General features: G+C 44.9%; 1 protein-coding gene across 1 annotated transcript in view; it reads left to right on the top strand.

Moving 5' to 3' along the window:
- LOC117033445 (xanthine dehydrogenase/oxidase) overlaps positions 1-2810 on the top strand; it is a 63464-nt gene extending 60654 nt beyond the window's left edge. Inside the window, exon 36 of the mRNA XM_033125618.1 lies at positions 1275-2810. Coding sequence (XP_032981509.1) covers positions 1275-1325 — 51 coding nt within the window. The 3' untranslated portion in view covers positions 1326-2810. The remainder of the gene's footprint in view (positions 1-1274) is intronic.
- Positions 2811-18312: the final 15502 nt, after the last annotated feature.

Consider the following 18312-nt stretch of genomic DNA (forward strand, 5'->3'; position numbering starts at 1 on the left):
AATTAAATGGCCCACATCTGTCGTGTGATTGCCATGTGCTGTGCTGATACTGGGGTCTCACGGGTGCCTTTGAAGACTTTGCAGCCTTTTGGGAAACCAGATGATCACATTCATGGTGACTGGTTCCTACTTTGGAGGTGTATGAGGCAGAATGGAACAGGAATTGCATGGCGGTGGGACTCATTCTGGGAATGCCTTATGTGATACTTCAGGTGGGCAATGCCTGGCAAAAGCAGACCCTGCCAGGATAGTTTCTTCCACTGCTGGCACCTCAGACCCAGCCCAGCCTCTGAGTTGTGCTGAAATGGGCCTGCACACACAGGACTCTCCAGTCGCCTTTGCAACAGCAGCCTCTGTTGAGGTAGCAAAACCAGGTGCTTCCTGATACCCAAGTTGGATTTCTTCTGAGTGTTTGGTGGGGAATTTGGTAGGCCTTTTGGGTTTGGAGGTGAAGTGGGTACTCATAGACCTGAAGTGTTCCAGGGATGGGGAGGGTACAGGAGAGCCCCCAGGGCAGGCAAATCTGCCATCCAGACCTCAGCTCTGACAATGAGGGAGGAGGACGGGTCTCCAGTCAAGCCAGCCTTCAGGTTGCCAATAGTTGAGCTATGGTGGGAGAGCCACACAGACCAGGTGTGGAGCTCCCAGGCAGTGAGGATGCCCACAGCTGTGCAGCAACCTCCAACAGCCCAGAAGCTTCCCTCCATGGCCTCAGTGCTGACATGTACCCAGACCCCATTCTCTGAGAGGAGAGGCGCTGCATGGCTCTCAAGAAGCTTGCACATGTTGCAGAGTTAGCTCCTTGCAAACAATCTGATGCACAACTCAATGATTTAATGAGCCCTTTTGAGGCCCCAGAACTAATTCAGTGATTCTAATCCAAGCTGCTTTGCTATGACAGCACACCAGTGACTTAAAATCCCTAGGGTGAGTTTGACTGAGGAGCTGATTCTATGAACCAATCGTGCCTTTGAAGGACTGTGAGTGCTACATGAGAAGGGACCACTTGTGTATTTTGTCATTCTTGTATCGCCAGAGCCTACTAAAGTGCCTGCCATATGGAAAGTGCTCCATAAAAATAAATGAATGACTAGGAAATGAGGGGTCCTGCCCCAGGGGCATTCCCAACCGCTGGGACAGCAGAGTGGTGTTTAGTGTTGGGATGGTGGTTGGCAGTGGTGGGAGGTGGCATGTATGTGAGAGGGTGGGACGGGGCACTGTGTGCCACGTGATGGGAATACCCTGGCAGTGAGTTGTCTGTCGTTCCTCCCCAGTGTGCCACTGATGTACCAGAAAACTGTAAACCCTGGTCTGTGAGGGTCTGAAGAGAAAGCCCCCAGCGGAGCCTTGTCATGCTCCATGAGGATTTCCATGAATTCTGGAACATGCCTTGCAGAACACGAATCTACAAAAGTTGCGTGATGACAACACTGTGATTCATCAGGATGGTGATTGGAAGAAAACTAAATGCATTGGAAGATTTTGATCAAAATTATGATTTGCAAACATAACAATAAGCAGATTCAGAAGTGTCAGCCACTTCCAAGTGACTAATGTGCAATTAGAATCATTTCATGTCTGTTTTAATCATGTGTCTGAAATAGGTTTAGGAAGTGTTTGTGCTGTGTCCTAACTCAGTGGGCAGCCTGTAGAATCTCAAATGCCGACCTGTCTGTACTTCAGAGAGGACTCCCACAGACCTCCATAAACTTCAACCATAGTTACTTTGAATCCATGTTTTTCTGCAGAAAGCCATTCCTTCAAACCAATGAATGTCATATGATAACTTCAGATCTATGCTGAAATTTGCAGTGGGATAGTGGGGTAGGATTCATACCTCTAACCTCCTCTGGGTCATTGGAGAAGATAAAGAATGAAACAAATTAAGGTTAGTTGGATCCAGTCTTGTTAAGCGACATAAAGTAAGATTATTCCATAACCAAAAGCCAACCAACCCAATTATTGGGCACCTACGATGTGCTAGTTTTCTTCTTCTTCCTCTTTGTGCATTTCAAAAAAGAAGGAGAAGGAGAAGCAGAAGTAGAAAAGATCAGTTTTAAAAATCTTTATTTGAAGCCAGAGTAATTTCCATCTAAAAATGATGCCACCAAATCAAGATCAAACAGGAAAAAGAATCAAGGAACCTGGGTTCTCATCCCAGCTGTGTCCCTATCTGTGTGTCCTAGGACTGCCACTTCTCTTTCTGTGCTTCATTTTACTGCAAAATAAAAGGGTTGGACTGGAATAATCTCCTAGGTTTTCTCCAGCTCTCAAAGTCTATAAACATACGAGCTGAAAACTCCAGTTATGTAAGGGATTTACAGCTATTAACGACTTGGCTCCCTTCCTGTGATGTAATTTCTGGTCCTAATGAACTCTGCTAAGATTTCTCCAAGCTCCTGAGGTTGGTAAAGAGAACAGGAGAAAGGCAAACATCCCCTGTAGTTGCCCCAAAAGTGATTTCATCATATTGTGATACTGGGTGGACGATGGGACATTGTCATGTGCCTTCATAGTACAAAACCCCCACCTTCTGCCGGACGGGGTCGTGGAGGGTAGTGGGAACCATGAAGCTGAGCCTGGGGTTTGATGTCACTAATAGCTGGTTGGCACATGAGAAAGGCTTATTCATCGTCATAACCAAACCAAATATTAATACCTGCCGTTTCTCATCCAGCCTTCATTTCTAGCACGCACCACACCTAACACGCACATTTTCTTACAAAATTCCCCTCCTCGGAGTATTTTACACAGCACGATTAAAATTGAAGAGCTGTAGAAATAAAACCAGTATTACACTGATACCCACACACGACTGTTTCAAATGATTTTCTGGAATGTTCTAGGACATACTCTGAGACTGAGATGCGTCAGCTGTTGTTAGTGAGTGAGATTTAAGGGCTGAACAGTGACTGAATAACCTTCTCAACTTAGGGACAGAGGCAAGGCAGAGTGGTCATGAAAAATCAAACGAGTAAGTGCTCTGTGGACTGGAAGTCACCGTGTTATGCTGAGACGCTGTCCTCTTCAGACACCTGGCCTTGCCCTGCTGGCTTTATCTGTAAACTCTCAGTTTATGGAGTGAGGGTGCTTGGTCACAAGGATGCAGCCCACACTGCCTGCAGTATCACACGGGAACCTGCAGAGGGCGGTGGGAGACTGAATATGAGACCACAGTCTGAAGGCCCAGCTTATCATCAGTGGTTAGCTACTGGAAACAAATTTAGGATCTCAGACTAAACAAAATGTCTTCCTAGGTCCTCCAGGAACTGGATTTGAAGCTGATCTAGGTTATCAGACTGACAAAAATCTCCTCAAGGGAGCTTTCTGAAGATATGAGGCAGCTGTGGGAGTCTGAGGCCCTGACAATGGCTGGTGGGGGAGGAGGGGGCAAGTCTCACTGAGTGTCTGCAGCTTGCCAGGTGCCAAATTTAGTGTGTTGCTTCCAGGGTCTCATTTAATCCTCCTAGTAGGCTGAAGAGCTGGGACTTGAATCTCTGGAACAACATGAAGGAGAAGCACTACCCACCGCCAGGCAGGAGGCTTACTCAGGGGCGTTCACGCCTGGAAAAACCCCACAGCCCATGGCTGCAGCTTGTCCATGCAGGACAGGTTACCTGCGAGCACTCGGAGTTGATCAGCCTGTCAGAGCGCACTCCGGCTAAGCAGGCTCCCAGAGGCTGGTGGAGGCTCCAGAATGCCTATCTGTTCACCTGTAGGCAGGGGTAGTAGGATTCTGATGTTGGCGTGGTCAAGCTGCTGAACTCTTGTCCAAAGGGGGAGGATGACCCTCCTCCTAGTTCAGAACTGAGGTGCCTGGGAGTCCAGGGCGGGGAGGACAGGATGGATGGAAGTCATAGGAGGAGCCCCGAGCCCGGGAGAAGGACAGAAATAGTCCCAGTTGATTGATTTATGACTGGGAACGTCCCTGGGCCCATGACATTTTTATCTTTAGCTGACGGGGAGCCTACAAATGATTCCATTGGCTGCCTGCTTCAGATCCTGGGATAAGGCTATCGGAACATGCAACTTCCTGGACGGGCTAAGCTTTGACGTCACTCTGGGGCCCCCTTTTGATATGTCTATGTCCTGAACTGGGGAAGTACTTGTCCCTAAGGCAGTAGACAGATCCGATGACAACTTTGTTACCTGAAACCAAGCAGCCCCTGAAGGCAGTAGAGATGTTAGGCTCCTCACAAAGGGTTTTTGGCCTCGTCTCTGCCCTGGAACTGGCCCGGCCCTGACCTGGCACAATCCCCCAGACCAACTCAGCATCCCAGAGCTGGAAGGACCTTTGGGGACCATCAAGCTCAAGGTCTTTGTTTAGGAACTGATTAACATAAGCACCAGTAGGGGAACTGACTGCTTTATGGTCCCTCAGCCCTTTAGTGAGAGAGAGAGGCTTGTGACAAGGCTGCGTGACTCCAGGTCTAGACTCTTTAAACTGGACTCTTTAAATCCATTCCTCAAGTGAAACTTCTCTTATGCAATGGGGTCAGATTGCTAGAAGATATGACAGAAATCTAGTTATGCTGGTTGGGAAGATGATATGGAGAGCTTGGGGCCCAAGAGGAACACTGGAAAGGAGGCACATAGGCCTGACTCTTGCCTGAGCTCCCAGCACAGGGATCTAAAATGGGATCCTTTGTTCAGCCTCACAGGTGAGTGCTATACAGGAAGTGCAAAACATTCCCCCTTTGCAAAGTGAGGTGTTAAGTCTGTGCAAGTCTTGTGGAGGGCGTGGCTAGAAACTGATTTTGTCACCTACCTCAAGGGAATAAATAGTTGAAATATAGAGTTTTGAGAGTTTGGAGAGAGGATTTCTGTGAAGCTAGTGCCAAAGGAGAGAGAGAGAGAGAGAAAGAGAGAGAGAGAGAGAGAGAGAGAGAGAGAGAGAGAGAGAGAGAGAGAGAGAAGAGATTGTGTGTGTGTTGTGGGGGAGAGTTCTCTCCCACCAGGCCATTGGAGGGAGACCTTCAAGTGGACCACTCAGAAACCCAAAGTAGGGTTTCCAGGCTGGAATTCCTGCCCGTTCTCAGGAATATTTTTTTGCTTTCCCTTTCCCGAAACCCGAGAAAAGTTGGTCGGGAAATTGGGGAATATCGGCTCCTTGAACCCAGTAATACACACAATGGGAAATAAATGTACTACTAACAATGTATCTCTTAGACATTTTTTCCTATTTATCACTAGGGTTTCCGGGCAGGAATTCCCGCACGTTCTTGGGAATTTTTTTTGCTTTTCAGTTCCCGAATCCCAAGAAAAGCTGGTGGAGAAATTGAGAAGATCAGCTCATTGAACCCAAGTGGTTGGTAGTATTGGCCGTCACTTTGTGGAAAGGATTCATCGTGGAGAAGAGACAACAGTTTATATCTTGGGATTCAGGAATGGGAAAACAAAAAAAATTCCTGAGAATGGGCGAGAATTCCCACCTGGAAACCCACGAGAGCAGCTTGTGAAACTGGTTGGATCAGCCCGAGGCAGCAGGGCGGTGACAGGAAGGGAACAAGAATGAACTGCACTCCCCCCAGTGTCAGGGCAAGGACACCTGTGTGGCCACACTGGAGGGAGACACTCGAGAGGACTGCCTGGAGGGGGTGATGTCACCCCAACAGAGGAAGGGACAATCTTATGCCCAGTGACCAAAATAGGCTCAGGCCAGCTTGCTCCCGTGGCCCATGAGAAATACTCAGGCATCCTTGCCCTGCCTCCTCTGTGCCACCCTGACATTGCCCCTCCCCTCCCCTACACACCTTTCAGCAGGGAAGAAGGTAGCAGAGCTCCGTGGTGTGCTTTTGTGACAGCCTGAGAGTGAGACCAAGGATCCCTTTCCTGAGATGGAGCCCTGATTGTTGGGGGGAAGGGTATGAGAACAGTGGTGCCCAGACTGCTCCCATTATTCTGACGTGCTCCTGCATCCACCTTGGGAGCACAGAGCACATTTCTGAGAGTCTCAGCAGAATGTGGCTTGCTCCCCTCTCATCCCAGTCACTTCCCCACCTTCAACACATCCTTGTGGGGGTGGAGACCAGGCCCCGTCCCCGGTGCAGCCAATTGTCCTAACCTTAGAGCTTTGATGAATATTAAATTGGCCTGTGCATTTGCCCTGTGTTCTTCCTCCCACGAGGTGGCGTATTTCCAGTGGTCCTCTTGGCTGCAGGACATCCTAGAGGGGCGCTGCTCTTCCTTCTTCCCACTGAGGCTGGCCTGACTTCCTGCTCTGGGGCGGTGGCAGACAACCCCCCTCAGCCTACACCTGATTATTTAGGAACTGTGTATAACAGTGTGGGGCCGGCCGAGCCCCTCTGCTTCCCCTCTTTTCTCAGACAAGCCACTGAGCTTCTCTGAACCTCAGTCTTTCCATCTGCAAAATAGGCATGGATAATTATACCTGCCTGCTAGACTGTTGTGAGGACTGAAAGAGAGAACAGGTTTAAAAAAAACACTTTGAAGAGTGCAGAGCTGTCATTTTCCAGGCCTTTGACCATGCCTCAAAGGGGACAGACAACAAAGACATCATGAGAAGCTTTCCAAAACACAGGTGGGAAGGAAGATGCAAGAATGAGTCAAACTTCGACCGACTGTAATGAGATTCGGAGTGATGCGGACTGGCAGCACACAGAAAGCTGTGGTCTTAAACAGGTAAGACTAGCTCATATTATTATATTTTGGCACAAATGACAAAAAATGATTGATTAGCATGTCTCAGCTTCTCACACAAATGTGATTTTCCCAGCACCCTGGGCTGGGGAGGAAGGCTGGCTCTCAGCTCCCCACGGCTGGTGAAGTGGCACAGATGAGACTGGGGAAAAGGCTCATCAGGCTCCCCCAGCTGTCCTCCCAGCCTTTACCAAAGGCCTCCCAGGCCTTCCTCATTTGTACAAGGAGGACAGTAAGACTTATTGTCAGTGTTGTAACGTTAACACGAAGCAAAGAATTATTCATCCCAAAAGTCAACAGTGCTGAGTTTGAGAAACCCTGATCTATCCTACAATCTTGATATCAGGGAAGCGACTGAGTCTCAGACGGTGGCGGTGGCAGTGGCAGAATTAAAACCTGACTTGTTTTTACTACTGATCTTGCTGTTTCATTATATCATCATAGTATCAGTCCTATGTAGCAAGTGTGTGATAGCAAGCTCTGTATGGAATAGACATCTCAAGTCATATCTAAAAATTCTTATTTCTAAATGGACACTAATGAAACAGCCACCTCAGCATTAGTGAATTATCCTCCCTGCACAAATGTTATAAATGGTGACACTCAACTTTGATATTTGTTTCTAGTCCTTTATCAGACCCACATAATTATTTATTTTGTACTGTAGTTTCTTAAAACATTTCTATGTATCAAGACAATTATACTCAGAAGTAGGATGTCTAGTCTATTAGTCATGTGTTGTCTATTGTGTTTATAACCAGATATACTGTGGATTCTTTTGCTTCCCTGTGGAAGGAACTAGTTTTTCCTTTAAGAACCTTTTCTTAAATAAGAAAAATTAATTATAGTGTGTATAAACAGAAGTCAAAAGGAGAAAAATGAAAGACACATATATACTTCCCACCCAGTTCTAAAAATGTTTGCTTGCTCATATATGTGTCCCACGTTTAAAAGTTAATGTTATGGCTGTCCCAGTGGCTCAGGCAATTAGAGCTCCGTGCTCCTAACTCCGAAGGCTGCCGGTTCGATTCCCACATGGGCCAGTGGGCTCTCAACCACAAGGCTGCCAGCTCACTTCCTCGAGTCCCGCAAGAGATGGTGGTCAGCGCCCCCTGCAACTAAGATTGAACAGGGCACCTTGAGCTGAGCTGCCACTGAGCTCCTGAATGGCTCAGTTGGTTGGAGCGCGTCCTCTCAACCACAAGGTTGCTGGTTCGACTCCCGCAAGGGATGGTGGGCTGCACCCCCTGCAACTAGCAACGGCAACTGAACCTGGAGCTGAATGGCACCCTCCACAGCTAAGATTGAAAGGACAACAACTTGACTTGGAAAAAAGTCCTGGAAGTACACACTGTTCCCCATAAAGTCCTGTTCCCCTTCCCCATAAAATCTTTAAAAAAAAAAAAAGTTAATGTTATAAGGACAGTTGAAGCCTTCCATTTTATCCTCCCATCCTCAGATTTTCCTGTTTGTCTTGAGGTAATCAATATTCCAAGGTTGGTGACTATCCTCCCCATTCCTGTTTTTTATAGTTTTACTCTGTATACCTATAGCCATAGGTAATGTACAGCACTTGTGTCTGAATGTGTTCTAAAATTCACACCCATCAGCTACCAGAATGGCTAAAATTAAAAAGACTGAAAAATCCACTGTGAATAAAATGCAGAGTTCGTAGCACTCTCCTACACTGCTAAGGAAGTAAGTTGGTAAAACCAATTTGGTGAACTATTTGGGAGTCTCTATTAAAGCTGCAAGTATGCATACCTCCAGCCCAGCAATAGCTGAGCATATGTCCAAGAGAAATGCATGCATATATAATATGTAATAGCCCCAAACTAAAACAAGTCCCAAATGCAGATCACCAGTAGAGTGCATAAATGAATCATGGCATATTCATACACTAGAATCCTAGCACAGCAAAGAGAATGAATCAACATAGCTACATGTTTCAATAGGATGTACCCGCAAACATAATATGGAATCAAACAAGCCAGACACAAATGAGTACACACTTTCACTTTTTGTGTGTATCATCCCATGTACGTAAATATCAGAAATAGGCAAAACTAATCTTGAGGGTAGAGATTACGATAATAGTTACCTCTGGAGGGATGTAGTACGAGGAGGAGATTGAGGAGGGCTCTTCTGGGATGGTTGGTAATGTTCCACTTCTTAATCACAATGCTGGTTACAAAGGCATTGTCACTTTGTGAAAATTTATTGCACTGTTTATGATGGTTTTTAAGTTTTTGTGTATGTATATTTTTCCTTTGCAAAAAGAAATCTACACCCATGATATCATATGGTGCTTTCCTTCTGCAACTTCTTTTTCTGTTCAACATTATGCTTTTAATATGTATCCATCTTGGCCCATTTGGTCTAGTTCAGTCACTTATCTGTTGTTATATTGTGTTTTTTTTATATGTACATGCCAACATTATTTTTAATCCCCATACTAATGGATGTGTATGCTTTTTCCACTCTTTTCTTATAAAAAACATCCATGAACAGCCCTCCTTCTGCAATGTGTGAACATTTTTGTCAAAGGCTCATCCCCCAAACTGACATTTCTGGGCATGTCTTCTCTGCTCTTTTATTTTCAACTGTTCATGTCATGTTTTAGTTCAGTCGCTTATAAATAGTATATATGGGGTGTGTGTGTGTGTGTGTGTGTGTGTGTGTGTGTGTGTATTTAAATGCAATTTGACAATCTCTTTTAACTGGGAAAATAATGTGTTTACAGCAATTTTGAGTAATAATATATTTTGATTTATTTCTATTTCATTTGGTGTTATTCTACTGACTGTATTCTCTATTTCTCTTCCTCTCACTGTCTTGCATTGGCTTAATCAAGTTTTTCTTTCCATTCCCACCTTGTTCTCTCTAATAGTTTGGAAGTTCTACATTGTATTTTTACTCCTTTAAAGGTAATCTTTAAATTTTAAACATGAACACTGGTTTGAGCAAAGCCTGTGTTTAATTAATATTTCTTTGATATAACCAAACAGTATAAAAACCTTAGAATATTTAGTTCTACTCATATGCTCACCTTTGTTTTACTTTTATATCCAACTCCTTCCTTCTGGGTTCAATTTCCTTCATTTACAGACACATCCTTTAGTAGTTTTTCAGTCAGAGTTTCTGAATGGTAAACTCAATCTTTTTGTAAAATTGCCTTTATTTGGCCTTCATCCCTCACATGATGATTTAGTTGGGTATTGAACTGTAGGTAGTAGCTATTTCTCCCAGTTCTTAGAGTATATTCTTTTGATGTCAATCTAATTGTCATTCTTTTGCATGTAATATATCTTCTCTCACTGGCTTATTTTTTTTTTCCTATTAAGGTATTTTATTTTAAGGTATTCCCTTATCTAGGTATGGATTAACTTTTTATTCGTTGTGCTGGGGATTCACTCTGCTTCTTCATCCCCATGTCAACAATAAAGGCTGTTGATGAGGGTCTGCTCTACACAGTTACCCAGAGAGCAAGGATAACAGAGGCTCCATCACCTAATAGTTGTACCGTCTAGAATGTGAGGTCTTTCTGGAGCTCTTGCTCTTGACATTCTGACTTTGAGTTCTCTCTTCTTTTCTGGACCTTGGGGATTTTCCTTTCTTTTGAGCTCAGCGCAGTGTTAAAAAGTTATATTACATTTTCTACAACATTTATATCCATTTGAAACAGAAGAACATTCATTTAATTCAAACTTCATGTTGCCAGAAGTTGAGCCTTTTAAGAAGCTATGTTCCAAAACATTTTAGATCCCAAATTTCAATCTTGTTTATTTTGTGTGAATTTGTGTGAATTTACATCTCAGAGCCAACTGCTGGGGCACTCAGATACCAAGCATCCAAAAATCAGTATATTCTACTTTTGTACATCCTACTTTTTCTCATGCTGTCAGTATCCATCATTAATCAGCCATTCCTTTCTATATTTGCACATTTTTCTCGGGTCCGCTTATCAATTCCTAATTGTCACAAAAATTCATTTTATTAAACAATAACCCTCCATACAGGTCATGAGTCATCCTTCCAACAAAAATTTAACACTACATATGAGGTACGTGCTGTGGCCTGGAAGGAAAAGAAAGATGAATAAGCCTCAGGTACTGCCCCAAGTCTGCCACAGACTAGTAGGAGAATTATGACATGTACACAAATGACCCTAATGCCATATGGACCCTGGTAATGGCTGAAGAGACTCTAGGGCAGGAGGCTTTGCGAATTCAGAGGGGACACTCACCTGTAGATGGAGGAAACAAAGAAGGCTCATGGAAGTGGCATTTGCACTGGTGATGAAGGATGCTGTATTAGTCTTCTATTGCTGGCATAACAAATCACCACAAATTAGTGCATTAAAACAACACCTTTAATGTACACGACGGTGACCGTAGTTAATAACACTGGACTGTCTATTTGAAAGTCATTAAGAGAGTTATTTCCCCACAGTTCTGTACGTTAGTGTGGCTCTGCTAGGTCCTCTGCTTAGAGTTTCACAAGGTCAAAATCAAAGGGTTGTCAGGGCTGCATTCTCTTATGGAGGCTCTGAGGATGCTCTGCTTCCAAGCTCATTCAACTTGGTGGCTGGACTCAGTTCCTATGGTGGTCGGGGCTGAGGTCCCATTCCTTGCTGGCTGTCAGCTGGAGACCTGTCTTTGCCCCCAGAGGTGACCTACATTCCAGCTCACACTTTCCATGTAGCCCTCTCCAGCACTGGTGGTTGAGTCCATCTTATGTTTTGAATTTCTCTTACTTCTCCTGCCAATCTCTTCTGACCCCGGCTAGAGAAAATTTTCTGTTTTTAAGGGCTCAAGTGATTAGATTGGGCCCACCTGGATAATCCAGGATAATCTCCGTATTTTCAGGTCTGTAACCTAAATTACATCTGAAAAGTCTCTTTTGCCAGTGCATGTTAACATATTTATAGGCTTCAGGGACTAGGGTATGGACATCTTTGGAGAGCCATTATCCTGCTAACCTAGATGGGTAGAATTTACATATGGTGACCCATGCCACAGGGCTCTTCAGGCAGAGGGAATGGAAAGAAAAAACTATGGAGGCAGGAGACCACATGCAAGGAGCAAGGAGAACAGCCAGACTTTCTCGGGGTAGAAACTGGCAAGTTTCTTCCAAATGATGAGCCATGTGTGCAAGCTGTTGGACAGAGTAAGACCTTCTGGAGGAGAGTGAGGCAGCCATAGACTCCTGACCTGAGGGGTGTGGGAAGTGCAGTACCACTCTCTCAGTTCTGTAGCGGAACTTGCTATGGTAGCATTTGTACATTTCCTGTGGATGCTTTGTTCCTTAAGATTTAACGGTGTAATGCTGGGCACTGCCAACAGATAACTTTTATTTAATGTTACGTGTTTGTTCTACACAATACTGACAAATCAGTAGGAGAATGTAATAATCATCCCTAACCCCTACAGACAGAACAACTGTGAAGATTTGTTGTTTTGTGAGATGCCTTGAAATCTTAGCTATATCTCCACCCAGCTTTCTATGTCTATTAATAGTCTTCCTAGATGTTATGTTTAATGGCTATGTAGTTTTCTATTGTATGGACGGCACCATGGTTTATTTAATGACTCCGCCCATGCTGACATCTGGCGTGTTCCCAAACTGTTTTACTATCATAAACAACGCTCAATGAACACAACAGGCATGCTGAACAGGATGTCATCAGACTCTCAGCAGGAATGTAGAGGGGGCCTGGGTGCAGTCACAGTTATTAGGGTGAGTGACCCCTTGCACAGTTTCTTCATCTGGCCTCTCAGCTGTACCTGTGTGTTTGCTGTGTTAACCTGATTCAGCTGTACCCACGGGATCCAGTTGGGCCCCTAAAGCTGCAGCATGAGGAAAGGATGTCAGAACAGTGGTTAGGGCTGTGGAGGAGAGTGGGAGCTCAGCTGGGAATAAGTCCCAAGGGTGGGGGCTGGCTAGGTCCCCAGTCCCGGTGAGAGCAGCCACCAGGGACAATGCTGCAGCTTCCTGGGATCCTCTCTCGGAAGTTGTTTCCTTTGGAAGCAAAGGGAAGACAACAGCAAAAGTCATGTTGCTTGAATGAATTGAAGGAAGAATGGACCATCTATTGCCACAGGCTGCAGCTAGAACAGTGACAATATTTGTGCTTCTTTCACTTTATCCAACTCCTGCTTCTCCGCTTTCTCTCCAGTGCTCCCTTCTGCACTTGTAGCTGCTTGAACAAACTGGAAGATCTTAAAACTAAACATATTTCTCAGTGGTTTCCACTGGAGGGTGGGGATTGACTAGGAAAGAGCAGGAAGATCTTTCTGGGGCACTGGTAACATTCTGTTTGTTGAATGGGGTGTGGGTTAAGCATCTATCTAAACTCACTGAATGGTGCACTTAAGAACTATGCATTTCACTATCGGTAAACAATCCTCCATATTTTAAAACAATTAAATATGCTCTACATTTGCAAACCAGGAGAAACTTGCTATTTTTTGTGTAAGTTAACATAAATGGGATATGATGGAGTAAAAACAGGAGGACAGGATCAGGAGGGGCTGTCTAGGTGCTGACCTCCCTGGAGGGATCCTGAGGGAGGGTCCCTGTTGGGAGGCTCAGCTCCCACCCCAGACACTTCATCTGCACAAAACACACAGCCATCAGCCCCACCTGGCAGCCTTGTGCCCTGGTAACTGTTTAAGATCCTTTGTATGAGAGCCCAGCTTCGTGCCTGATAGTGCCTGATACAGGACAGGGAGTCAACATGTGGGAACCTTTCCTGAATCTAGGGGAACTTTTCCCGGAAGATCTGCAGCTTGCTCCAGGCTGCTGCTTTGCTCTGTGATTTGCTGTGTAAGGTGCTGAAGAATCAAGGGGCCCCTGGGAAGAGGGGGAAGAAAATAGGGGCTGGGTTTGCTTCTAAAGTACTATTTCTGAGTGCCACAAAATCCCCAACACAGGACTGTGGTGCTGTGCCTTTCCAGGGTGGGCACTGGGGAAAGTGGTAAGTGGAGAAAAACTCTGCCAGGGGGCAAGACAGGTGGCTGATAACTTGGGAGTTCTCATTGAGGGAAGTCGACCTGTGTGCAAAGGGAAGATTGGTTTTCCTTCCCGTGGCAATAAAATGGAAGAGTAACAATAGCAGGGCTGGTTAAATGAATCTGCCTGCAGCCCGCCAACCCCACCCTTTGTGCCATCACATAGAAAACGAACCTGATTACAGCAATAAAATATCATTCCAGGACAAATTTTGGAGGGATTTTTATATATAATGTGTCTACTTTAGCTTTCAGATTATTTATATTTAAATAGCAAGCCATACGTCTTAAGGTCTAGTTATTGGGAACATATAGGCTCACTTGTGTTAATGCTAGTCTGAATCCCCATATGCTATAGGGGTGCAACCCATAATAAACTAAATTGACAATGATGAACCAACCATAAATTTTCATTAAAGACCAAAACGGGCAGCAATTTAAAATCATGACCAATTTAAAATCATGACAACAATGATGATCCACTGATTACAGTGAGTCCTTCTGAATGTCTGTGGGGACTTACAGTGACTCTGGTGGCTACACGCCCCGTGGAAGTCCATGGGATGGCTTCGTACTGCATGGATGCTTTCCTTCCTGGAAGAACAGTGAGTTGGGGTCCACGTACGCCTCAGTGAACTTTAAATGTGAGTTTATGAGTCCCAGATAATAGTAATTCATTTAACTCACTAAGCAGGTATTTGGTAAGTAATCTTTTGATGTAAAAATGAAATTTTATACAAATGAAAGGGAGGACCAGTGAGTGACTTATCAGAAGAGCCTTGCTAGGGGTCCCTGGGGCTAAATATTATACACTGAGAAGGCTTGAGCTAGAACAATAGAATCACCTTGGCTGGCTTTTCAAAATGCAATTTCCAGGGCCCCTTCACAGAGATTAAATGGGTCAGGATTGAGGCCCAGGAATCTGCATTTTAGATAAGCACTGAAGGGAATACTAATATAAGTGGTCCGCAGATATGAATTGATGGAGAATGCCCAAGAACAAGAGAGGGATCACTCTAGGCCAGGAGCTGTGCACACCTGCTATTCTGAGAGCATTTCTAAGATTAGAGCGTGCCTTTATGAGTTCGGGGGTGTGGGGTTAGGTGGCTCAGGCCAACTGAACGCCCGGAGTTGGGGTGAGCAGTGAGGAGGAGCCCAAAGAAGGTGGGATGTTTATGTTGGGGATGTTTGTGATCTGATCCTTCAGTCGTGGCAGCTTAAAGGGAACTAAAGGCCACTAGGAGGGGGCCTGGGACTGAGGGATAAGAGATCCAGAGGCTAAAGCCAGAGATGCCGTGTGAGGGGAGAGGATCCCAGACAAGGATGGAAAGACATGAGGAAATGATAAAGGAGAAGAAATGCACATACATGCAGCCCGACTGTGGGCTACTGGCTTTAAGGATCGCATTCACTGCTCACTACCATGCTCCGAGCTACACAATGGCACTCCCGCTTACATGTGGCGAGGTAGGGGCTCGGAAAGATGGAACTGGCTAAAATAAGTGTGGAAGTCAGGATTGCATTCCAGGACCGTATGGTTCCTGAGCTCTTGCTCTTTACCTAGTGCTTTGTAAGGCCAGTAAGTGAGGTTTCATTATTTCATTCATTTGCCCCACATGTATGAGCTCCTACTAAGTGCCAGGCACTGAGATAGGGGCCAGGGATTGATTGGTAAACCAAACTGGCACTGTCCTAGAATTTAATAGATGACACATACATTAGACAACCATATACATAAGTATAACTGCAAACAGTTTTAAGAACTAAGAAGAAAATTTGCAGGCTCTATAAGAAAGAAAGCAAGGGCTCTTAATTTAGACTGGAGGATTAGAAATGGCCTCTGCGGCAATGTGATATTTAAGCTGAGACTTGAAGGATGGGTAGGAATTAGCCAAGTTTGAGTGTGAGGAAGAATGTTCCAGAACTGCGCTGCCCAAAGGAACTGTCTGTGTTGATTGAAATATTCCATATCTGTCTAATATGGTAGCCACAAGCCACATGTGAGTACTGAGCATTAGAAATGTATCTAGTGTGACTGAGGAACTCAACTTTTAATTTTTATTTCAATTAATTTAAATGTGTGTATTTAAAAAGCCACATGTGGCCAGTGGCTATCGTATTTGAAAGAACAGCTCTAGAACAAATGGAAAGTTTATGCAAAGGAACTGAGCTGAAAAAGGGTTTGGTGGCTTTCAGGAGTCTAAAGTGTTGGGGTCCAAGGGGTTGTGGGAGCAGGTTGAGGCCTGAGGAAGCAGGGTTCAGCATGTGCAGGCACTTGCTGGCCTCATGAAAGGTTTTCAATTTTACGGCCATGGGTACATTGTTGAAGGGTTTCGAGAAGAAGAGTGACTTGGTCAGTTTTATGCTTTAAGGTCACTCTGAGTTGTGGAAAACAGGACATAGGGGGTGAACGTGGGAGAAGGGAAACCTGGGAGGAGAAGCTGGTGATGGTTTAGCCTAAGGGTGGACACTGTGGAAATGAGAAGTGGACAGACGTGTGATAGCATTTGCAAGTAGAATCAACAAAACATACAGTTTTAAAGAGACCGAATCCTGCTCCCTAGACCTGTGCTGTCTGATATGGTTGTCACGAGCCTTTTCTGGCCACTTAAATATAAATTAATTAAAATGAAATGAAATAGAAAATGTTGGTAGTCTGCACTAGGCACATTCCAAGGGCTCGATGGCCACGTGGGGCTACTCGCTGCTTTTGTTGGGCAGCCTGGCTTTAGTGAACATTTCCATCATCATGGATACTTCTACTGGATAGTGCTAAGGTCACGTGGAAAAGTATTTTAAAAAATAGGTCCAGAAGAGTTCAAAGAAGTCAAAAGTCCAACACTCTCACTTTAGAGGTGACGTGCTGAAGGACGCTCAAGTAATGTCACTAGAGTGGTACCGACGCCAGGCTCTCAGCGAGCAGCCTCCTCCACACACAAGCTTTATGAGTGTCATTGGCAGAAACACCAACTTTCCAAAGGAGTTTGCTTCCAGAAGGAAAGGGCAGAGGTGTTCTCACTTCTCCCCAAGCTTTTGTCCATGAGGAAATGGATGGGAGCAGAGGTGAAGGGCACACAGATGACGTGATGACCCCATTTGACAGAAGCCAAACTAAGGAACCATACTGGCAGTGACTGAGCAGGAAAAGGCTTCCGGAAGATTCAGGTCTGATTCTGACTCAGACCACTTAATAATGCCATCGCAGCCTAGAGAAGGAAGTGTGGGATACAAACAAAACACAACCACCATTATTGTTTCCAGCTAACAAGGCCTAGGGTTGGAAGTTCAGAGAACACGTCTTCTGTTGAAAAGAATGCATTGCCTTCTGAAAACCACATGCCATGCAGGGCACCTCATTTTGTCCTTCAGTCTCATCCCTACACTCAGCCTCTCCAAAGACGTACTCAAGAAGTCGGTTCCAAAGAAATAATACTGGCTCACTCTTTACTTGGGTCTAGAGCCTAAGTAGGCCTTGATTCCAAGCAAACAGAAAAATAAACAAAAAACCTCTGAGCTGGCAAAGCTTCTTGATGACCTGGTAATTCTGGGAACAATGAAGTCAGTTCACAGGAAGTAGGTGAAAAGAGAAAAAAGCCTTGTTTTTATTTTTATTTTCTATTGTTACCTCTGAGCTTCTGGTTATGGGCAGGGCTCAGCTTCAAATGAGTCAAGTGGAGGAAGGGGCTTGAGAAAAGCTGCCTGAGGAGCAGGCTTGTGGGGGAAGAGGATCACAGAGTGGAGGACAGCAACTGTTGAAGGGTACGTGATCCTCCAAGATCCTGACTTGCTACACGTGGGATGAACTTCACTGTGAGATTGTGGGTTTATTTCTACCTCCTTTCCTACAGCTCAGGCTACTTGGGGGACCGCCACATTTCTCTTGATGGAGGCAGAGGTGTCCTGGTAGCCTTCCAAAGTTCTTGTTGCCTTGTGCCTTCTAGGACTATGGCAGATGGTCCATAACCAAGACATACCTCTATGTCACCTCCCTCAGCCAGTACTTGGACTCACATCTCTCACATCAGTGTTGTCATTAGCACTTGAGTAGGATGAGAAGTATACTTACCACTGCCTGTGTGCTAGACACTGTGCTGGGTGCTTTACGTGCATTAGCTCAGATAAACATCACAATCCCTATAGGGTTAGGTTGTCTCCACTTCACCTGTGAAGAAGACGAGGCTCAGAAAAACTACAATACAATGACCATGTGATCTAGCAGTCGTGCTCTTTGGTATTTATTCATAGAATCATGTGGATATTGATAGCCACTTTGTTTATAATTGCCCAAACTTGGAAGCAACCAAGAAGCCCTTCAGCAGGTGAACGGATAAGATAACTGGTACTTCCAGACAATGGAATATTATTTAGTGCTAAAAAGAAATGCACTGTCAAGCCATTAAAAGACATGTAGGAAACTAAAATGCATATTATTAAGTAAAAGAGGCTAATCTGAAAAGGCTACACGCTGTGTGATTCTAAGTATGTGACATTCTGCAAAAGGCAAAACTATAGAGACAGTAAAAAGATCGGTGTTTTCCAAGGGTTAAGGAGGAGGGAGGGATGGAAAGGTGGAGCATGAGGGGTCTTTAGGGCAGTGAAATCACTCTTTGTGATGCCATAATGATGGATACATACCATT

Source organism: Rhinolophus ferrumequinum, chromosome 13, assembly GCF_004115265.2.
Source record: "Rhinolophus ferrumequinum isolate MPI-CBG mRhiFer1 chromosome 13, mRhiFer1_v1.p, whole genome shotgun sequence".
Classification (NCBI taxonomy): domain Eukaryota; kingdom Metazoa; phylum Chordata; class Mammalia; order Chiroptera; family Rhinolophidae; genus Rhinolophus; species Rhinolophus ferrumequinum.